This window comes from Salmo salar, chromosome 09 (assembly GCF_965601325.2).
Source record: "Salmo salar chromosome 09, fSalSal1, whole genome shotgun sequence".
NCBI lineage: Eukaryota > Metazoa > Chordata > Actinopteri > Salmoniformes > Salmonidae > Salmo > Salmo salar.
The window spans coordinates 41,625,001-41,647,500 of record NC_138299.1 but is presented as its reverse complement, the minus strand read 5'-3'; the positions used below and the strand labels follow the sequence as shown (position 1 = coordinate 41,647,500).

The 22,500-nt window shown below is 44.0% G+C and overlaps 1 protein-coding gene across 1 annotated transcript in view; it reads left to right on the top strand.

Moving 5' to 3' along the window:
- Positions 1–22,500, top strand: part of LOC106611355 (FERM domain-containing protein 6) — a 64,041-nt gene that overhangs the window by 15,171 nt on the left and 26,370 nt on the right. Inside the window, exon 2 of the mRNA XM_014211509.3 lies at positions 21,854–22,167. Coding sequence (XP_014066984.1) covers positions 22,066–22,167 — 102 coding nt within the window. The 5' untranslated portion in view covers positions 21,854–22,065. The remainder of the gene's footprint in view (positions 1–21,853; positions 22,168–22,500) is intronic.

Here is a 22,500-nt window from a genome sequence, read left to right as displayed (position 1 = left end):
ACATTATAATGGACAACACTCTTCTGTGTTTTGCTGTACTATACTGAACTCTACTGTGCTGTACTTTGATGTCCAAACTTGTGAAACGATAGACTTTGTTAGCAGTTGATGTTACTCTTCAATAACACAGACCCCAAAGCAAATTAGGGAAAGGAAAATGGGTTTATTCTTATTGAAATAGGAGGAATCATGCGGGGAGGTAGATGTTCATGCTCCCCTGTCCTCAGTGATTCTCTCCTGTGGTTCTCTCCTGAACAATGGAACAGGATGTAGTTTATAACCCAGCCCTAGCCTGTGGTTGACCAATTAGAATTCTTTGCAATAAAACTGGGCCAATGGCCAAATACCAAGTATCCTGTTTGACTCAATATATAGACAAATTCCTCCCATGTCTCTGCATTAATCCACTATTACAGAAAATCCACAATTTCCCTTGATCGTTAGTACTTTATTGACCTCTCGTCCTCTGTCTCTGCATTATCTTCTATGATTGGTTCAGATTTGGTCTGGGCCATCCAAATTTGGTCTTGGTTGGGGTCAGAGCTCATTAAAATAATAGCCAGGTGTGTAGAATAATACCCAAATATACAAAGGAGGATTTTGCATATTTATATTTGTGTACCTATTTAGGATACATCACTATGAAGAGAATGCCATTCATATCCATCATTATGCATTTATTTGTTGTACAGATCAGGAACCCATGATGAAATTCCTTTATTGCAATTCCTTTACAGGGTGTAAATTCACTTCAATAACCAAAATAGATGTTTTCAATGCGTCATGTCATAGCTGACACCCCCTTCTTTCTGCAGACATCGTTGAATCTTAATTCGGAGCGAATATTTACATTTTTGGAAAATGTGGGAACAAAAAACTGAGGGGGATTTTACAGAAATTCTGTTACCAAACTTGGCATCTGCACTGTTCTTCCAGTAAATGTGTTTTTGTAAAGCTGTCATTTTGTTGTATATTTTGTTCACCTTTTGAAATCAATGGTTTTTGTTTGTCATACAGTGCATTTGGAAAGTATTCAGACCCCTTTTCCACATTTTGTTATGTTACAGCCTTATTCTAAAATGGATTAAATGTTTTTTCCCTCATCAATCTACACACAATACCCCAATGACAAAGCAAAAACGGTATTTAGACCCTTTGCTATGAGACTCGAAATTGAGCTCAGGTGCATCCTGAATCGTTTGATCATCCTTGATGTTTCTAGAACTTGATTAGAGTCCACCAGTGGTAAATTCAATTGATTGGGCATGATTTGGAAAGGCACACACCTGTCCATATAAGGTCCCAGAGTTGACAGTGCATGTCAGAGCAAAAACCAAGCCATGAGGTCGAAGGAATTGTCCATAGAGCTCCGAGACAGGATTGTGTCGAGGCACAGATTTGGGGAAGGGTACCAAAACAATGTCTGCAGCATAGAAAGTCCCCAAGAACACAGTGGCCTCCATCATTCTTAAATGGAAGAAGTTTGTAACCACCAAGACTCTTTCTAGAGCTGGCCGCTGTGAGCAATCGAAGGAGAAGGGCCTTGGTCAGGGAAGTGACCAAGAACCCGATGGTCACTCTGACAGAGCTCTAGAGTTCCTCTGTGGAGTTGGGAGAACCTTCCAGAAAGACAACCATTTCTGCAGCACTTCACCAGTCAGGCATTTATTGTAGTGGCCAGATGGAAGCCACTCCTCCGTAAAAGGCACATTATAGCCCGCTTGGAGTTTGCCTAAAGGACTCTGACCATGAGAAACAAGATTCTCTGGTCTGATGAAACCAAGATTTAACTCTTTGGCCTGAATGCCAAGCATTATGTCTGGAGGAAACCTGGCACCATCCCTATGGTGAAGCATGGTGGTGGCAGCATCATGCTATGGGAATGTTTTTCAGCGGCAGGGACTGGGAGACTAGTCAGGATCGAGGGAAAGATGAACGGAGCGCTCAGGACCTCAGACTGAGGCAAAGGTTCACTTTCCAACAGGACAATGATCCTAAGCACACAGCCAAGACAACGCAGGAGTGTCTTCGTAAGAATGTCCTTGAGAATGTCCGTCTCTGAATGTCCTTGAGCGGCTAAGCCAGAGCCCGGACTTGAACCTGGAGAGACCTGAAAAAGCTGTGCAGCGACGCCGCCCATCCAACTAGCCAGAGCTTGAGAAGATCTGCAGGGAAGAATGGGAGAAACTCCCCAATTACAGGTGTGCCAAACTTGTAGCATCATACCCAAGAAGACTCGAGGCTGCAATTGCTGCCAAAGGTGCTTCAACAAAGTACTGAGTAAAGGGTCCAAATACTTATGTAAATTGCAAAAATGTCTAAACCTGTTTTAACCCTAACCCATTATGGTGTGTAGATTGATGAAAAAAACTACAATTTCATCAATTTTAGAATAAGGCTGTAACGTAACAAAATATGGAAAAAGTCATGGGGTCTGAATACTTTCTGAATGCACTGGCCATTTTAAGTCTTTTACTTGTCCTACACTATATAAGGAATATGGCGCTATTTGGGGCACAGCCCATGAGTAAACTTTACCCTTTAGTCTTATCTTATCCGTGAACTGGGTTCCTGGAGTTGAAAGTGTCTGAGGACAATATGGCACAGTACTGTAAGACTGATGGCACCATGAGAAAGGATGGGGCGACTGTTATCACCATTGAAACAGAGGTGCTCTCCCTCCCCTTCTGCTGTCTTTTATCTCCAACTCCTCGAAGGTTGGTTGGTTCACACACACACACACACACACACACACACACACACACACACACACACACACACACACACACACACACACACACACATACATATATATATATATTTGAACTCTTATTTTCTTAAAACTGCTTATTTGTTTAAGGGCTTGTAAGTAAGCATTTCACGGTAAGGTCTACACCTTGTATTCAGCACATGTGACAAATCAAATTTGATTTCACTCACTCGAACGTCCTCATTGTAAAGTTGTCAAGCAGAAAGATGCCGTTGGCTAGCTCCCATTTCACCAACAGTAACAGTAACTCTATTCTTTATCCAACACTGTGGTCAGAGTCCTCCTCCTAGTGTCCATTAGTGAAATCTACCATCAGGACTAAAGGGAAATAGGTCACTCCATCCTTCCTGCAGGTCTCTGTTTCCCTCATTGGATTGCTTTCCCCTACCAGTCATACTTACAGCGGGGCTAGACTACCAGTCATACTTACAGCGGGGCTAGACTACCAGTCATACTTACAGCGGGGCTAGACTACCAGTCATACTTACAGCGGGGCTAGACTACCAGTCATACTTACAGCGGGGCTAGACTACCAGTCATACTTACAGCGGGGCTAGACTACCAGTCATACTTACAGCGGGGCTAGACTACCAGTCATACTTACAGCGGGGCTAGACTACCAGTCATACTTACAGCGGGGCTAGACTACCAGTCATACTTACAGCGGGGCTAGACTACCAGCCATACTTACAGCGGGGCTAGACTACCAGCGGAGCTAGACTACCAGCTAGACTACCAGCGGGGCTAGACTACCAGCTAGACTACCAGCGGGGCTAGACTACCAGCTAGACTACCAGCGGGGCTAGACTACCAGCTAGACTACCAGCGGCGCTAGACTATCAGCGGGGTTAGACTACCAGCGGCGCTAGACTACCAGCGGCGCTAGACTACCAGCTAGACTACCAGCGGGGCTAGACTACCAGCGGGGCTAGACTACCAGCGGGGCTAGACTACCCGCTAGACTACCAGCGGGGCTAGACTACCCACTAGACTACCAGCGGGGCTACACTACCAGCGGGGCTAGACTAACAGCTAGACTACCATGATCTGGTGCTTCTGTACCCCAACCAAGAAGGGCCTGCAGCAGCACCTAGATCTTCTGCACAGATTCTGTCAGACCTGGGCCCTGATCGTTAATCTCAGGAAGAGAGAAAAGGTGTTCTAAAAAAAAAAGTCCAGTTGCCAGGACCATAAGTACAAATTCCACCTAGACACTTTTTCCCTCGATCACACAATAAAAACTATACTTACCTCGGGCCTGAACATCAGCACCACAGGTAACTTCCACAAAGCTGTGAACGATCTGAGAGACAAGGCAAGAAGGGCCTTCTACGCCATCAAAACTAACATAAAATTTGAGATCCCAATTAGGATCTGGCTTAAAATGCTAGACTACCAGCGGGGCTAGACTACCAGCGGGGCTAGACTACCAGCGGGGCTAGACTACCAGCGGGGCTAGACTACCAGCGGGGCTAGACTACCAGCGGGGCTAGTATAAAGTCAATTCAAGAATGTTGACTGGAGTGATTTAACCTCCCTGAAGATAAAATAGGTTTGCATCTAAAATGGCACCCTATTCCCTATTTTTGTGTGCTACTTTTGACCAGAGCCCATAGACAATAGTGTGTCATTTGGGACTCAGCCATAGTGTCTCACATCACATTCAACTCACTAGGACTATCCCAGGATTCTATTGACTGTGGTTGTAAACATGATCTTCATAACCAGGGGTGTATCCCAGGCTTCTATTGACTGTGGTTGTAAACATGATCTTCATAACCAGGGGCGTATCCCAGGCTTCTATTGAGTGTGGTTGTAAACATGATCTTCATAACCAGGGGCGTATCCCAGGCTTCTATTGACTGCGTGGTTGTAAACATGATCTTCATAACCAGGGGCGTATCCCAGGCTTCTATTGACTGTGTAGTTGTAAACATGATCTTCATAACCAGGGGCGTATCCCAGGCTTCTATTGACTGCGTGGTTGTAAACATGATCATCATAACCAGGGGCGTATCCCAGGCTTCTATTGACTGTGTGGTTGTAAACATGATCTTCATAACCAGGGGCGTATCCCAGATTTTGTATTGATATGCCTGTGCATATCCTGTTGTGTCATAAAATACCTTTCATCCGTTAAGTTGTTTTTAACAGAAGGATTTGCCTCATTTAAAACAAAACGCCAGGCTGTGGGTGTATTGTATATGAATAATACCTGTTTTCCCCAACCCTTTTATTTACGGCCACATACTCTATTCTGAGCGGGTATAACGGTTGAGGTGATTTCTCTTCTCAGAGCATGGGTCTTTTTCTGCTAGTTTAGCATGTCACAGGGCTGAATACAGAGCTCCATGATGAGCCTCGAGGGGAGGGGAGGGAGGAGAGGAGCGAGAGGAGCAGGTGAAAGAGCGAGGTGAGAAAGAGAGACTGCTGCTGACTGTTTAAACATGCCTGGAAGCTCGGGCGGTTTGAGGGTGTGTGTGTGTTTGGGGGGTGTGTGTAGTATGTAGGGCTGGGCGATATGGCCTATAAATCATATCTATATTGTTTTCAAACTTATGGCCGATTCACTATATGTACAGTATCTCGCTTAAAACAAATCTCTAAATAAGCTTTGTTGTACAATTTTTAAAGGTCAAATTTAGTACATTTCAAACAGTCAGCAATAATCTCCGTAATTCAGAGTTTGTGAAATTATACCTTGGCTAAATATAAGCCTTCCGCAACGTGATTTAAAAAAAACAAAAATCACTGCTCTGGCTTATAGGTTTGTCTATGAAAAATGCAATTTTGGGTATAAATGTAACCAGAACCATGCATGCATAATGTACATTCACTGATAATAACTCATTTCTTATAGCAGGCATTATAGAACCTCAAATGCAATAGCCAGTTAAAACCACTTGTCAGAGGAAGAACTGTTGGAGCTAGGAACATTAACATTTTGCCACACCCGCTAACATCTGCAAAATATGTGTACTCTAACAATAACACTTTGTTGTTGTGAGAGGCATGGGGAGGGCCTTGGTGTGTGTTAATGGGAAGGTACCCACATCACAGAAGGAGACGACGACACAAAAGACAACATGAGAACAAGCGGACATAAACACTCATAAAAACAAAAAACACAACTAGATTCTTGCGATACAGGCATTTGGAATAACGCGCTAAAACCATACATTCGAATGAATCTATTATCACCCTGCCCTGCCCTGCCGTGTGTGTGTGTGTGTGTGTGTGTGTGTGTGTGTGTGTGTGTGTGTGTGTGTGTGTGTGTGTGTGTGTGTGTGTGTGTGTGTGTGTGTGTGTGTGTGTGTGTGTGTGTGTGTGTGTGGGAACTGTGTACTATATCCTCTCATTCCTCTGCTTACTACCATATGGGAACCACATGTGAAATGATTTGAAACCTTTTCAAAAAAACACATTATTCATAACCTTTTTTAAAAGTTATTATTAGCACACTTAACTGTCGGTCTGTTCCAGCTCAGCAAGAATTGTAATGGTAACATTTATGTCTTGATTGTACTTTTTATCTAAAAGCAAACCTTGTCCTTGGAAGGTAGTGAAAGGTAACAAAATGGTTTAAAAATGATTTCACCTTCCCTGTCTAGAAGCACAGTTGAAAAATGTTTTTTGTCAATTCACTATGACGATTAAATGATCACAACTAAATAAGTGCGATTGCAGTCTATACATTCTCCATGAATGTGTAGACAAGTTGAGTCAAACTATGACAGGAAATTGCTATTCATTTAGTCAATCATAATAACCGTTAGTCACTTTTCATGACTTCAAACACACCTTGATGTTGCCTGGCTGTCGGCTATGTTACAACATCTACTCTTACCTGGCACCAGTGGTGGAAAAAATACCCAGTAAAATCCTACTTGAGTAAAAGTATTTGGTTTTAAATATACTTAAGAATCAAAAGTAAATGTAATTACTAAAATATACTTAAGTATCAAGTATAAATCATTTAAAATTCCTTATTAAGGAATCTTTTTTTTTAAATGATATTTTATGGATAGCCAGGGGCACACTCCAACACTCAGACATACAGTGCCTTGCAAAAGTATTCATCCCCCTTGGCGTTTTTCCTATTTTGTTGCATTACAACCTGTAATTTAAAATGATTTTTATTTGGATTTCATGTAATGGATATACACAAAATAGTCCAAATTGGTGAAGTGAAATGAAAAAATAACTTGTTTAAAAAAAATGGAAGTGGTGTGCATATGTATTCATCCCTTTGCTATGAAGCCCCTAAATAAGATCTGGTGCAACCAATTACCAATAAGTCACATAGGTTGCACACAGGTGGACTAAGTGTCACATGATCTGTCACATGGTCTCAGTATATATACACACCTGTTCTGAAAGACCCCAGAGTCTATCCAAGTTGAAGGATTTGGAGCAGTTTTGCCTTGAAGAAATCCCAGTGGCTAGATGTACCAAGCTTATAGAGACATACCCCAAGAGACTTGTAGCTGTAATTGCTGCAAATGGTGTCTCCACAAAGTGGAGAATGGTTATGAACGCTCAAGTTCTGTTTTTTTGTCTTATTTCTTGTTTGTTTCACAATAAAAAATATTTTGCATCTTCAAAGTGGTAGGCATGTTGTGTAAATCAAATTATATAAACCCCCCCAAAATCTATTTTAATTCCAGGTTGTAAGGCAACAAAATAGGGAAAATGCCCATGGAGGTGAATACTTTTGCAAGGCACTGTAATTTACACAAAAGCAAAGCATTTGTGTTTAATGAGTCGGCCAGATCAGAAACAGAAGATGACCAGGGATGTTCTCTTTAAGTGCGTGAATTAAACCAGTTTCCTGTCCTGCTAAGCATTCAACATGTAACAAGTACTTTTAGGTGTCAGGGAGAATGTATGGAGTAAAAAGTACATTATACTTTTACGTCACTACATTTCTGAAGAAAATAAAGTCGTCAAAGACTAAAAAACTACTTATATAGGGGATCTGGTCAAATGTAGGGCACTATATAGGGGATCTGGTCAAATGTAGGGCACTATATAGGGGATCTGGTCAAATGTAGGGCTCTATATAGGGGATCTGGTCAAATGTAGGGCACTGTATAGGGGATCTGGTCAAATGTAGGGCACAATATAGGGGATCTGGTCAAATGTAAGGCACTATATAGGGGATCGGGTCAAATGTAGGGCACTATATAGGGGATCTGGTCAAATGTAGGGCACTATATAGGGGATCGGGTCAAAAGTAGGGCACTATGTAGGGTGCCATTTGGGACGCAGACCAGGCGTTCAGACTGCTACAGACAGTATTGCGTCTCTTGATTCCTTGGCTTAACCTGGCTCTGTATTTTAATAACACACCTCCATGATCAGGTACCGTGACACCTCCGTGAATATCCAAATTATGTTAGAAGACTTGCTGGATTCTGATGATGACACTTGAAACTATATAAGGCCAAGGCTATGCAGGATTAGTCCCCCCCCCACCACCACCAGTATTTGGCATAATATCAACCAATGTGTTAACTATCTATACACTAATACATTCGTTTATAAACCACTTATCATTTTATGTTCTTTACCTTAATGAAGGTGTCAGTTTCTCACCAACTGCTTATCATATATCATCATACTGCTGCTATCATCTTAGGGGCTCCCGAGTGGATCAGCGGTCGAAGGCTCTGTATCTCAGTGCTAGAGGTGTCACTACAGACCCTGGTTCGATTCCAGGCTGTATCGCAACCGGCCGTGATTGGGAGTCCCATAGGGCGGCGCACAATTGGCCCAGCGTTGTTAGGGTTTGGCTGGGGTAGGCCGTCATTGTAAATAAGAATTTGTTCCTAACTGACTTGCCTAGTTAAATATATACAAAATAAAATATAACAGATGTGATTGTACTAACATATACATACATTTAAGCTCAGTTTTCACAATTCCTGACATTTAAACCTAGTAAAAATTCCCTGTCTTAGGTCAGTTAGGATCACCACTTTATTTTAAGAATGTGAAATGTCGGAATAATAGTAGAGAATTATTTATTTCAGCTTTTATTTCTTTCATCACATTCCCAGTGGGTCAGAAGTTTACATGCACTCAATTAGTATTTGGTAGCATTGCCTTTAAATTGTTTAACTTGGGTCGAACGTTTTGGGTAGACTTCCACAAGTTTCCCACAATAAGTTGGGTGAATTTTGGCCCATTCCTCCTGACAGAGCTGGTGTAAATGAGTCAAGTTTGTAGGCCTCCTTGCTCACACACTCTTTTTCAGTTCTGCCGCCCACACATTTTCTATAGGATTGAGGTCAGGGCTTTGTGATGGCCACTCCAATACCTTGACTTTGTGGTCCTTATGCCATTTTGCCACAACTTTGGAAGTATGCTTGGGGTCATTGTCCATTTGGAAGACCCATTTGCAACCAAGCTTTAACTTCCTGACTGATGTCTTGATGTTGCTTCAATATATCCACATAATTTTCCGTCGTCATGATGCCATCTATTTTGTGAAGTGCACCAGTCTCTCCTGCAGCAAAGCACCCCCACAACATGATGCTGACACTCCCGAGTTTCAAGGTTGGGATGGTGTTCTTCGGCTTACAAGCCTCCCGCTTTTTCCTCCAAACATAACGATGGACATTATGGCCAAACAGTTCTGTTTTTGTTTCATCAAACCAGAGGACATTTCTCCAAAAAGTATGATCTTTGTACCCATGTGCAGTTGCAAACCGTAGTCTGGCTTTTTTATGGTGGTTTTGGAGCAGTGATTTTGATTTGCACTTTTCCCACCAAAGTACGCTCATCTCTAGGAGACAGAATGCGTCTCCTTCCTGAGTGGTATGATGGCTGTGTGGTCCCATGGTGTTTATACTTGCGTACTATTGTTTGTACAGATGAATGTGGCACCTTCAGGCGTTTGGAAATTGCTCCCAAGGATTAACCAGATTTGTGGAGGTCTACAATTTTTGCCTGATTTTCTTATGATTTTCCCATGATGTCAAGCAAAGAGGCACTGAGTTTGAAGGTAGGTCTTGAAATACATCCACAGGTACACCTCCAATTGACTCAAATTATGTCAATTAGCCTATCTGAAGCTTCTAAAGCCATGACATAATTTTCTGGAATTACCAAGCTGGTTAAAAGCACAGTCAACTTAGTGTATGTAAACATCTGACCACTGGAATTGTGATACAGTGAATAAGTGAAATAATCTGTCTGTAAACAATTGTTGGAAAAATTACTTGTGTCATACACAAAGTAGATGTCCTAACTGACTTGCCAAAACTATAGTTTGGAAACAAGAAATTTGTGGAGTGGTTGAAAAACGAGTTTTATTGACTCCAACCTAAGTGTATGTAAACTTCCGACTTCAACTGTGTGTATATAGATAGATATACTTATAGCATGGTGTTGTGTACATACCTGACCTTTGTTGTTAATGAGCATGACATTTGATCCAATAAGCCTCTTTTCGCTGCTTTCTATCTTCTCAGATCAGTTAGAGACGACACTGCTTTGGATCTTTAGTCATGTATATGATCCCTGCGGGAACTGAACCCACAACCTTGTGTGTTAGTGCTCCTGTTAACTGGGCGACACATGATGCCCTGTAGTATATAGTTAATACCATTCACAACTCTCTACTTCATTTGGACCGTGCTGATGGAAATCTAGTTGGGGCCAGTCAGTCTGCGTCCTACATAGCACCCTAAAATAGGCTGTTATTTCCCCATCAGACAAACAAACATGTCTGGAGGCTGATCTTATGGAGTGGGATGTGGGATGGAATTTTACGCTGATATTGATCTGAATGTCTTTTATGCCAGCACTTACAGCACGGAATAAAGTGGTAACTGGTAACCATGGTAATAACACAGTTGGTTACAACGTTTCATAGTGAAACACAATGATGACCTGCTTGGCAAAGGCAGACACCTCGGACCTCTACTCGGATGCCTGCCCTTGGCAATATGAGTGGATTATTAGGTGCTGGAGACGATGAGTGATATTTGATTGCCTAGGAAACACTTTGTCATAGCCTCTTTTCATATCAACAGTTATTTGTCTGAGGCTTATCCTGGTGCTCTGAGGTGTAGAAAACAACTATCAGTAAGAGGAGAAGATCATGTGAAGTTTGATCTCATGGCTATTCCTGCAGGCTGGCATAGAGAAAGAGTGGATGTAGTATAATGGGCCATTCCCCTTATTACAAAGCGTTGCATCACATTGTATCATATGATACAATCTGCCCAGTGCCCCGCCCACATTTCTGATCCATCTTCAGTAAACCTGAAGTGGAGACGTTATCTGATCTCACTCAGATTGAGGCTATCTGGTTGATTCTAACTGAATGTAGAGATTATTACAAGCTATATTAACCTTGCTCCTTCTCTCTCATTTGATTTATTCACTACATTGATCATAACACAATGAAGATATCATTCCAAACTTAAACTACACTTATGTTCAACTTTAGGGTTTTTATTTATTTTATTCACTTTCTCTACCGTGTATTTCGCTCTTGTGTCTATGAACTGTCCCTGTTCCAGTGGAGCTCTGCCAGCCAGGCCTACTGCAGATTGTAAACTACTCAGCTGATATTTGATTTATTTATATTTGATTTAACTAGGCGAGTCAGTTGGGAACACATTCGACCTAGGAACAATGACACAGTGGGTTAACCTCCTTGTTCAGGAGGCAGAATGACAGATTTTTACCTTGTCAGCTCATGGATTCGATATAGCAACCTTTCGGTTACTGGTCCAACGCTCTAACCACTAGGCTACCTGCCTCCCCTGATAAACCAGAGTTGGCCAGAGGACCGCACTAAATAGTAATTTCCTCTTCTGCCGCTCTGTTTGATCTGGGACAGATGCTAGGAAGAAGTAGGAAGTGGTTTTGGAGGTCCACAGAGGTGATTTCTAGCCCGAGTCAGTCTGTGTGACAAAACAAACATGTTTTGTCTGACAATCACAATGGATTAGGAAAGGTATACAATGACTAACATGACAAGAGGAACTGATGATGCACTAGCCAATTTAGAAATTGCTCCTTGTGCGTTCTACTATTACAACATTCAAGAGTAAGTTTAAAGCCGGACTGGGTTCCCCCTGCCGACCCCACAGTTTGGGAACCACTGGGATAGTAGAAACATCATGTTCATCCATCGTCCCCCACATTCTGGTCTTTCCTTTCCCACTCGCGACACTCTTAGAAAGAAGGTTCTTCATTTGTCCTCATAGGAGGACCTTATGAAAATAACTATTTTTGGTTCCAAGTGGAACCCTTTCGATAATACAAGGTTCCATGTAACTAAAAGGTTCTGAATACAATAAAAAGGGTTGTTGGTGATGAACAAGGTTCTAAACATGTAGCTAGCTCCCCCACCGTTCTGTACATGTCTATAGATCCCTAACATTCCTGTTGAATCAAAATATTCCATTCCCTATCCCGTGGAGCTGGCAGGAATTTTAGCATGTAGCCTGTGTATGCAGGAGTCGGGGTACATGGAGATGTGGGTGGGTGTCAAAGGCCTCCATTGTTGGAATGAGAAGCAGATGTTCATATGGAATTCTCCTAACTGCAGCAGTTTCTCACGGCTGTGCATTGAGCATCCCAGTCAGTTTCTCTCTTCCTTCTCTCTCTGTAAAATGAACATTTCTTTCTCAGCCACCCCTGCCTTCCTCTGGTTTTAGTCTGTCTGTTTGTGTTCCAGGGGATTTCTGGCCCAACCTCTGTCTGTACTTCTGGAAGGGTTCATATAGAAGCACCCCACCCCTGTGATGTCATACAAGGCATTGGGAAAGAAAGACATTCAGATATTTAAAAATTCTCTCTTTCTCTGTTTCTCTCTGTCTCAATGGTGTTAAGTACTTAAGTAGTAGTTTCAAGTATTTTTTTTTCTTACGTTTTTGGGGGTATCAGTACTTTACTTTACTATTTATATTTTTGACAACTTTTACTCCACTTCATTCCTAAAGAAAATAATGTACTTTTTACTTTATATACATTTTCCCTGACACCCAAAAGTATTGGTTACACTTCGAATGCTCAGGCAGGACAGCAATATGTTCCAATTCAAACACCTATCATTATAGCACGTTGTCATCCCTACAGTCTCTGATCTGGCGGACTCACTAAACACAACTGCTGTGTTTGGAAATGATGTCTGAGTGTTGGTGTGTGCCCCTTCTCTCCGTAAAAAAAACTAACAGGAATCGTGCTGTTCGGTTTGCTTAATATCAAGAATTTGATGTATAGCTTTTACTTTTTACCCAACTATGACAATTTAGTACTTTTTCCACAACTATACTGAAGTACATTTAACCAGATACTTTTGGACTTTTACTCAAATAGTATTTTAATGGGTGACTTTCACGTTTACCTGAGTCATTTTCTATTAAGGTATCTTTACTTTTATTTAAGTAGGACATTTTAAGTACTTTTCCCACCACTGCTCTGTTGTATTTCGGGGCTCTTCTGTGTCGTGGGTCTGCCTGGCTCTGAAGCTAGCTTGCCACGTTGACAGAAATACTCCATCCTGGCCGCTATCCCTGGCTGCTGGCAGGAAGTGGGTCTCTCTCTCTGTCTAACTGCTGGGCTGCTGCTGTGGACACTGCTCTCGTGTTGAATCACTATTTAATGATGGGAAGTTGTGAACACTGCTCTGTTTTTGAATTACTATTTAATGATGGGAAGTTGTGAACACTGCTCTGTTTTGAATTACTATTTAATGATGGGAAGTTGTGAACACTGCTCTGGTGTTGAATCACTATTTAATGATGGGAAGTTGTGGACACTGCTCTGTTTTTGAATCACTATTTAATGATGGGAAGTTGTGGACACTGCTCTGTTTTTGAATCACTATTTAATGATGAGAAGTTGTGGACACTGCTCTGGTGTTGAATCACTATTTAATGATGGGAAGTTGTGAACACTGCTCTGGTGTTGAATCACTATTTAATGATGGGAAGTTGTGGACACTGCTCTGGTGTTCAATCACTATTTAATGATGGGAAGTTGTGAACACTGCTCTGGTGTTGAATCACTATTTAATGATGGGAAGTTGTGGACACTGCTCTGGTGTTGAATCACTATTTAATGATGGGAAGTTGTGGACACTGCTCTGTTTTTGAATTACTATTTAATGATGGGAAGTTGTGGACACTGCTCTGTTTTTGAATTACTATTTAATGATGGGAAGTTGTGGACACTGCTCTGTTTTTGAATTACTATTTAATGATGGGAAGTTGTGGACACTGCTCTGTTTTTGAATCACTATTTAATGATGGGAAGTTGTGGACACTGCTCTGGTGTTCAATCACTATTTAATGATGGGAAGTTGTGGACACTGCTCTGGTGTTGAATCACTATTTAAGGATGAGAAGTTGTGAACACTGCTCTGGTGTTGAATCACTATTTAATGATGGGAAGTTGTGAACACTGCTCTGGTGTTGAATCACTATTTAATGATGGGAAGTTGTGGACACTGCTCTGGTGTTCAATCACTATTTAATGATGGGAAGTTGTGGACACTGCTCTGGTGTTGAATCACTATTTAATGATGGGAAGTTGTGGACACTGCTCTGTTTTTGAATCACTATTTAATGATGGGAAGTTGTGGACACTGCTCTGTTTTTGAATCACTATTTAATGATGGGAAGTTGTGGACACTGCTCTGTTTTTGAATTACTAATGAATGATGGGAAGTTGTGAACACTGCTCTGTTTTTGAATCACTATTTAATGATGGGAAGTTGTGGACACTGCTCTGTTTTTGAATCACTATTTAATGATGGGAAGTTGTGGACACTGCTCTGTTTTTGAATTACTATTTAATGATGGGAAGTTGTGGACACTGCTCTGGTGTTGAATCACTATTTAATGATGGGAAGTTGTGGACACTGCTCTGGTGTTGAATCACTATTTAATGATGGGAAGTTGTGGACACTGCTCTGGTGTTCAATCACTATTAGTGATGGGAAGTTGTGGACACTGCTCTGGTGTTGAATCACTATTTAATGATGGGAAGTTCAGCTCTTTTTACTGACTCTGATCTTTTTGAGTTGTTCAGTCGAAAGAACGAATCTTTCGACTCATTTAGTTCATTTGAGTGATTACTGCCCAGAGCATCCAGGAACACTTAGGGGCGAACGACGAACTGAAAACTCGAAAGAGTCATGATTCTACGAGCCTCTCGTTCACATGTCATTCACCATAGGGTGCTTATTGTAGCAGTCATTTGTTTGAATGAGACTTGTAAACGTGTGTTTAAACAATGTAAATGTGTTGATTGCTAGGCAAACAAATACGATTATTTCTTGATACATTTGAAACAAGGTCTAGTTGTGGTCGCTACCGGACTAGATTGTGATCTCATGCATTGCTTGACTGCCGTGAGGGTGATAAGCACAGTCATTCGTGGACTGCAGCCCCCCCCCCCAAATGATCAGTTCTGGAGTTTGAGTTTGTTGACCAGAGGCTGTGTATGTTTTGGTTCTACAAAGCTGTGTCCATCATAATATTCAATAATCAATTAATTGCAGTCATTCCTGCCAGCAAGTCAAACGTGCAACTAAAATTAACGAATGATGACTCTTGAGTCAGTGAAGAGTCATGCAAAAAGAATGACTCGTTCGCAAACTGCACATCACTAATTACTATCCTACTGGGTTGCTGTGGACACTGCTCTGGTGTTTCATCACTTGTCTACTGGGCTGCTGTGGACACTGTTCTGGTGTTTCATCACTAGTCTACTGGGCTGCTGTGGACACTGCTCTGGTGTTTCATCACTGGGCTGCTGTGGACACTGCTCTGGTGTTTCATCACTGGGCTGCTGTGGACACTGCTCTGGTGTTTCATCACTGGGCTGCTGTGGACACTGCTCTGGTGTTTCATCACTAGTCTACTGGGCTGCTGTGGATGAATAGGGGATGGAAGGCAGCAGTAATGTTATTATCCAGCCCTCTCACACAAAGCCTTCATGCCAGAGATGGAAGATCCCCAGCCTGGAATCCAAGTTGAAACCATAGTGAAAATGAGCATATCAGTGTGGACTCCAGGCTGGATGAAAGAGCAGAGGGAATCTGTGTAGAGCTCCATCTCTAACAGTCTATGGAACACTGGGATGTCTAACGTGTTGACTAGACATGACACAATCGGGTTCTAAACCATTAGTGATCTGATGACTCACTCCTCTCTCTGTGTCTTACTGACTGACGGTTTACCCCTCCTCACCTGGCCCGCCCCACACAGGCATCCTCATCATTTAGCTCAACTGTACTGAGTTTCAAGTTTCCCTTTTTTTTCTATTGTCACGTGCACAAGTAGAGTGAAATGCCTTTGTCGCTGAGTGGTATTACTACGTTGGGAGTGAGGATTATATTCCTACCTGAAAGTGTAAAAGGGTATGATTTTAAGAGGACTCAACTGAAACCACAGCATTACTTCTTTACTTCTTTACTTAACAAGATAATACTATTTACAGGATGCTATTAATAACTACCGTAAATTCCGGACTATAAGCCGCAACTTTTTTCCCACGCTTTGAACTTCGCGGCTTAAACAATGACGCGGCTAATAGATTTTTCCCGCTTTCAAATTTGTGGGTCCTGACAGCGTGGAGCATTGTCAAAAAATCCACTATCAATGGGTTTCGAAAGGCTGGACTGCTGCGTGTTGAAGAGGGCTCAGCGGGGGATTTGCCTCTGGATGAAAGTGACGAGAGCGACAATGAAAACGATCCAATATCGGATGAAGCAATTCTGAGGCTATTCAACTCCGACACCGAAGGAGATGGTTTCAGTGGTTTCAGTGCACAGGAGGAGGAAGATGGTGACCAATGACTTTCTTGGTAGGCTACTGTTTACTGCTAATTTTTTATTTTTGTTACAAGCCATGTTTCGTTAAAGCCTATTTATTTTTGTTACAAGCCGTGTTTCGTTAAAGCCTATTTATTTTTGTTACAAGCCGTGTTTCGTTAAAGCCTGTGTAAAGTTAATTTGTTTCACTGTACCGGTAGGCACCTGCGGTTTATAGACATGTGCGGCTTATTTATGTTCAAAATAATATATATAATATAAATTTTTTAAATTCAGGCTTATATTCAGGTGCGCTTAGTAGTCCGGAAATTACGGTAATGGAATTCTTACCTCACCAATACATCTAATGACCATAAGGAATAGCACGATAATATGATTATTTATATTGTACATACATTTATATACACAGTTGGGGTCTCGCAGGCGGTTTTGTCTCACCAGGGGTGATGGTCGGATTTGCGATTATCGTAGAGAATTTGGCAGTATGTCCAACCGATTTCACATACATAAACATTATTCACTCATACCCACACATATCCCATGCTTGTTCAATAAACCATAAACAATTAATGAACATGCACCTGTGGAACGGTCATCAAGACACTAACAGCTTACAGACTGTAGGCAATTAAGGTCACAGTTATGAAACCCAGGACACTAAAGAGGCATTTCTACTGACTCTGAAAAACACCAAAAGAAAGATGCCCAGGGTCCCTGCTCATCTGCGTGAGCGTGCCTTAGGTATGCTGCAAGGAGGCATGAGGACTGCAGATGTGGCCAGGGCAATAAATTGCAATGTCCGTACTGTGAGACGCCTAAGACAGCGCTACAGGGAGACAGGAAGGACAGCTGATCGTCCTCGCAGTGGCAGACCACGTGTAACAACAACTGCACAGGATCGGTACATCCGAACATCACACCTGCGGGACAGGTACAGGATGGCAACAACAACTGCCCGAGTTACACCAGGAACGCACAATCCCTCCATCAGTGTTCAGACTGTCCGCAATAGGCTGAGAGAGGCTGGACTGAGAGCTTGTAGGCCTGTTGTAAGGCAAGTCCTCACCAAACATCACTGGCAACAACGTCGCCTATGGGCACAAACCCACCACAAACTGAACCAGACGAGTCGTGGTTTTGTCTCACCAGGGAATGAGCGTTACACCGAGGCCTGTACTCTGGAGCAGCATCATCGGACTGAGCTTGTTGTCAATGCAGGAAATCTCAACGCTCTGCGTTACAGAGAATACATCCTCCTCCCTCATGTGGTACCCTTCCTGCAGGCTCATCCTGACATGATCCTCCAGCATGACAATGTCACCAGCCATACTGCTCGTTCTGTGTGTGATTTCCTGCAAGACGGGAATGTCAGTGTTCTGCCATGGCCAGCAAAGAGCCCGGATCTCAATCCCATTGAGCACGTCTGGGACCTGTTGGATTGGAGGGTGAGGGCTAGGGCCATTACCCCCAGAAATGTCCTTCAACTCGCAGGTGCCTTGGTGGAAGAGTGGGGTAACATCTCACAGCAAGAACTGGCAAATCTGATGCAGTCATTGAGGAGATGCACTGCAGTACTTAATGCAGCTGGTCGCCACACCAGATACTGACTCTTACTTTTGATTTAATAACAAACAAACAAAACAAAAATAACAAACAAACAGCCAACAGTTCTGTCAGGTACAGAAAACTAAACAGAAGACAACTAAACAGAAGACAAATACCCACAAGCACAGGTGGAAAAAAACCCTACTTAAGTATGATCTCCAATTAGAGACAAGGACCAGCTGCCTCTAATTGGAGATCATCCCAAAAAACAACATAGAAATAGAAAACTAGAACCTAAACATAGAAATAGAAGAAGAAAAAAACTCACGCCCTGACCTACTCTACCATAGAAAAGAACATCTTTCTATGGTCAGGATGTGACAGTACCCCCCCCAAAGGTGTGGACTCTGACCGCACCTAGACAAACAACAACACCCCCCCCCCCAAAAAAAAGGGAGAATAAAAAGGGAGGGCAGGGTGGGTAACTTGTCTATGGCGGCTCTGGTGCAGTACCCAGAACCCTATCATCCAGCGGATCCTCCCACCGCCCGCTGATCCCTCTGCTTCAGTACCACCGGACCGTCATCGGAGGTACCGGACTGTAGATCATCGCCGGAGCCTCTGTACTGCAGGCCGCCGCTGGAGTTTCCGGGCCACAGGCCGCCGCTGGAGTTTCCGGGCCGCAGGCCGCCGCTGGAGGGTCCGGGCCGCAGGCCGCCGCTGGAGGTTCCGGGCCGGGAACTGTCGCCGGAAGCTCTGGACTGGGAATGCACACTGGAGGCCTGATGCGTGGGGCTGGCACAGGTGACACCAGACTAGTAACACGCACCTCAGGGCGAGTGTGGGGAGCAGGAACAGTACACCATGGCCTGGGAATGCGCACTGGAGGCCTGATGCGTGGGGCTGGCACAGGTGACGCCAGACCAGTAACACGCACCTCAGGGCGAGTGCGGGGAGCAGGAACAGTACACCCTGGACTGGGCAGGCGCACTGGAGGCCTGATGCGTGGGAGTGGCACAGGTGGCGCCAGACTGGTGACACGCACCTCAGGGCAAGTGCGAGGAGCAGGCACAGGACGTACCAGGCTGGATAGACTCACTGAAGGCCGGGTACGTGGGGCAGGCACAGGATATACTGGGCCGTGGAGGCGCTCCGGAGGTCTCGAGCATATAGCTGTCACAACCCGTCCTGGCTAGACGCATAACAGGGTGCTTGCTTCTTCACTCGCCAATCTAAGCACGGGGAGTTGGCTCAGGTCTCCACCCTGACTCTGCCAATCTCCCCGTGTGCCCCCCCCAAAAAAAATTTTGGGGGCTGCCTCTCGCACTTGCCTCGTGGTTGGTATAATGCCTCGTAATATCGCCGCTCCGCTCTTGCTGCTTCGATTTCTTATTTTGGATGGCGATACTCCCCTGCCTGACTCCAGGGTCCTTTCCCGTCCAGAATTTCCTCCTAAGTCCATTCCTGTTTCTCCTGGGCACGCTGCTTGGTCCTTTGGTGGTTGATTCTGTCACGGTTGTCGTAGGAATGAGCGGACCAAAGTGCAGCGTGTGTGTCGTTCCACATTTTATTTATACTGTGAAACTATGCAATACATAAATAAACTGAATGACAAAAAACAACAAACCGTGACGCACAGGTGAAAACATACACTACTCAAAATTAATCACCCACAAAACCCAGGTGGAAAAACCCCTATTTAAGTATGATCTCCAATTAGAGACAACGAGGACCAGCTGCCTCTAATTGGAGATCATCCCAAAAACCCCAACATAGAAATAGAAAACTGGATCCTAAACATATAAATAGAAGAAAAAAAACCTATCACGCCCTGACCTACTCTACCATAGAAAATAACATATTTCTATGGTCAGGACGTGACACCTATGGAGGACTGCTCCTACTGGGGAGTGTCAATATGGCCGACTGGTGGCTTCTGTAAGGACCGACGCTGGAGATAAGTGGGTACGGGGAGTCAACATTTTAATAAGAAACAGATATGAAACAAGACAGGCACAGCGTCAGCACACGGGCAAAACAACGACATTTGACAATCAATGCAGCAGCAGGGAACATAGATGGGGAATTGACAAATATAGGAGATGTAATAAACAGGTTATTGAGTCCAGGTGAGTCCAATAATACGCTGATGTGCGTGATGAGGAAAGGCAGGTGTGCGTAATGCTGGGGGAGCCTGGTGCCTTTGAGCGCCAGGGACGGGGAGCGGGAGCAGGAGTGACAGTACTCCCCCCCCCCCCCCCCCCCCCCCAGACCCGGCGTCCCACCAGGGCGAGCCTGACGGGCCGGTTGAGATACGGGCGCTGGACAAACTGGCTGGGTGTAAAATCCTGACAAACTGGCAGGGGCATGGCAGCCTGGTAACCTGGTTGAAGCGTAGACGCCTGGCGAGCCGACTGAGGTGTGAAACCCGGGCGATCCGGCTGAGGCCTGACGTGGGATGGGCGCCTGCCGAGCCGACCGGGACAAGAACCTCTCGAGCCAGCTAGGGCGTGGGACACCCGGTTCCATCGTCGGCAGCCCCCGGACCCGATGTCACCATCAATCGGAATGCCAGCACTCCCCGACGCTTCGTTAGTTGGCTGCTGCATTCTGTAAGGAACGACACTGCAGAAGAGAAGCAGGTACGGGGAGTTGACATTTAATTTGGAACGGACATGCAACAGGACAGGAACAGCGTCAGAACTAGGAAACACAAAGACAGACGACAATCAATGCAGCAGCAGGGGACAGAGCTGGGGAACTGACAAATATAGGGGAGGTAATGTCCAGGTGAGTCCAATATCGCTGAAGCGCGTGACTAGGTAAGGCAGGTGTGCGTAATGATGGGGGCAGGAGTGCGTAATGCAGGGCAGCTGGTGCCGACAAGCGCCGGGGGGAAGAGCGGGAGCAGGCGTGACAGCTTCAAAGCCTCTTAATGGTCAATTCATAGCATCAGCAATCCAGGGTTTATATACATCATTGGTTGCACGGCATGCCCACCCTCATCTTCCTCCCTCCCTCCCAGCCACACCATCGCCATCATCAACTACTTTCATCCAGTTCCTCTCCAGACAGAGACGGACAGATGTTCCCCTGGACTCAGTCAGGGTTATGTTTCAAATGGCACTCTATTCCTTATATTGTGCACTACTTTTTACCTGTGCTCTCTACTAATTCTCAAAAGTAGTGCACTATAAAGGGAATAGGGTGCCATAGGGACTCAGTCAGGGACTATGGCAACATGATATTCTTCTGTGAGATCACACATGACGAAGTCTTTTCAGTTGCCTACTGAACTGTACGCTCTTCTCACATATACTTGTCACAGTCAAGCTGTGAAAAAAGCTCTATCCATTTTGCAGTTTGGAGTTTTTATTCTAAACTTTAAGGTAATTTGTTACTTTGTTTTCCCAAACTTGTTGGAGGGAGACATATACCATTTTATAGTCCCTGATATTTGGTTAATACGTTATTTTATCTGTTTATGTTGTGTATTAACTCATTGTTTTTCAAACCTCTCCTCGGGAACCCCCAGATGTTTCACAATTCTGTTGTAGCCCAGAACTAGCTCACCTAATTCACCTAGTCAAGGGCTTGGTAGTTTGTTGACAAGTTGAGTCAGGTGTGCTAGCTCTGGAATAGTTCAAATACATAGAACAGCTGGGGGTTCCCCGAACTCTACATTCCCATGCAGCAGTGCTAACGTGATGTCCCCTCCTCTCTGTCTTCTATAGTGTGTGGGACTGCCCTGTGTCCTGGTGCCTCCCATGTCCTGGCCTGCTGAGGCTGTGGCTGCTGCTGGGCCTGGTGTCTGCTTGCTGGGCTTGGGCTAGAGCTGAACCAGGGCTTCTACTGGTGCTGGTGAGTGTCCCATCCCAGGGGCCTGGAGGAGCCTAGTCTGTCTGGGCCAAGGGGCCTCTCCGGACCACCTGCCAGACACACGAAGATGAACAAGCTGTCCAGCTTCCACAACAACAAAGCTATGCAGGACCGCCGTTGTGTCTGCGTCTTCCTCCCCAACGACGACACGCTCAACGTAATCGTCAACGTGAGTACTGTGGGGGTCTCACCTAGCTGTTTAAGATGAATGGCCTTACTGTAAGTGGCTCTGGATAAGACGGTCTGCTAAATGACTCAAATGGAAATGTGTGTCTATAGGACCTCAGTACTTTTCAGGTGCATATGAGATAAGACCACTGGTACGAAGACTGCAGCAGGGAAACAGTTATATGTATGATTGGATTATATTTGTGAGTAACACACATATTATAGTGTATTGTCCAAAAGCCAGGGTCAGGAATGGCAGTAATTGTTTTTAAACTGGCAATACCTTTCATGGTGGTTTCAGTGTGTCTAAATGACTCTGATCTCCTCCTGTATG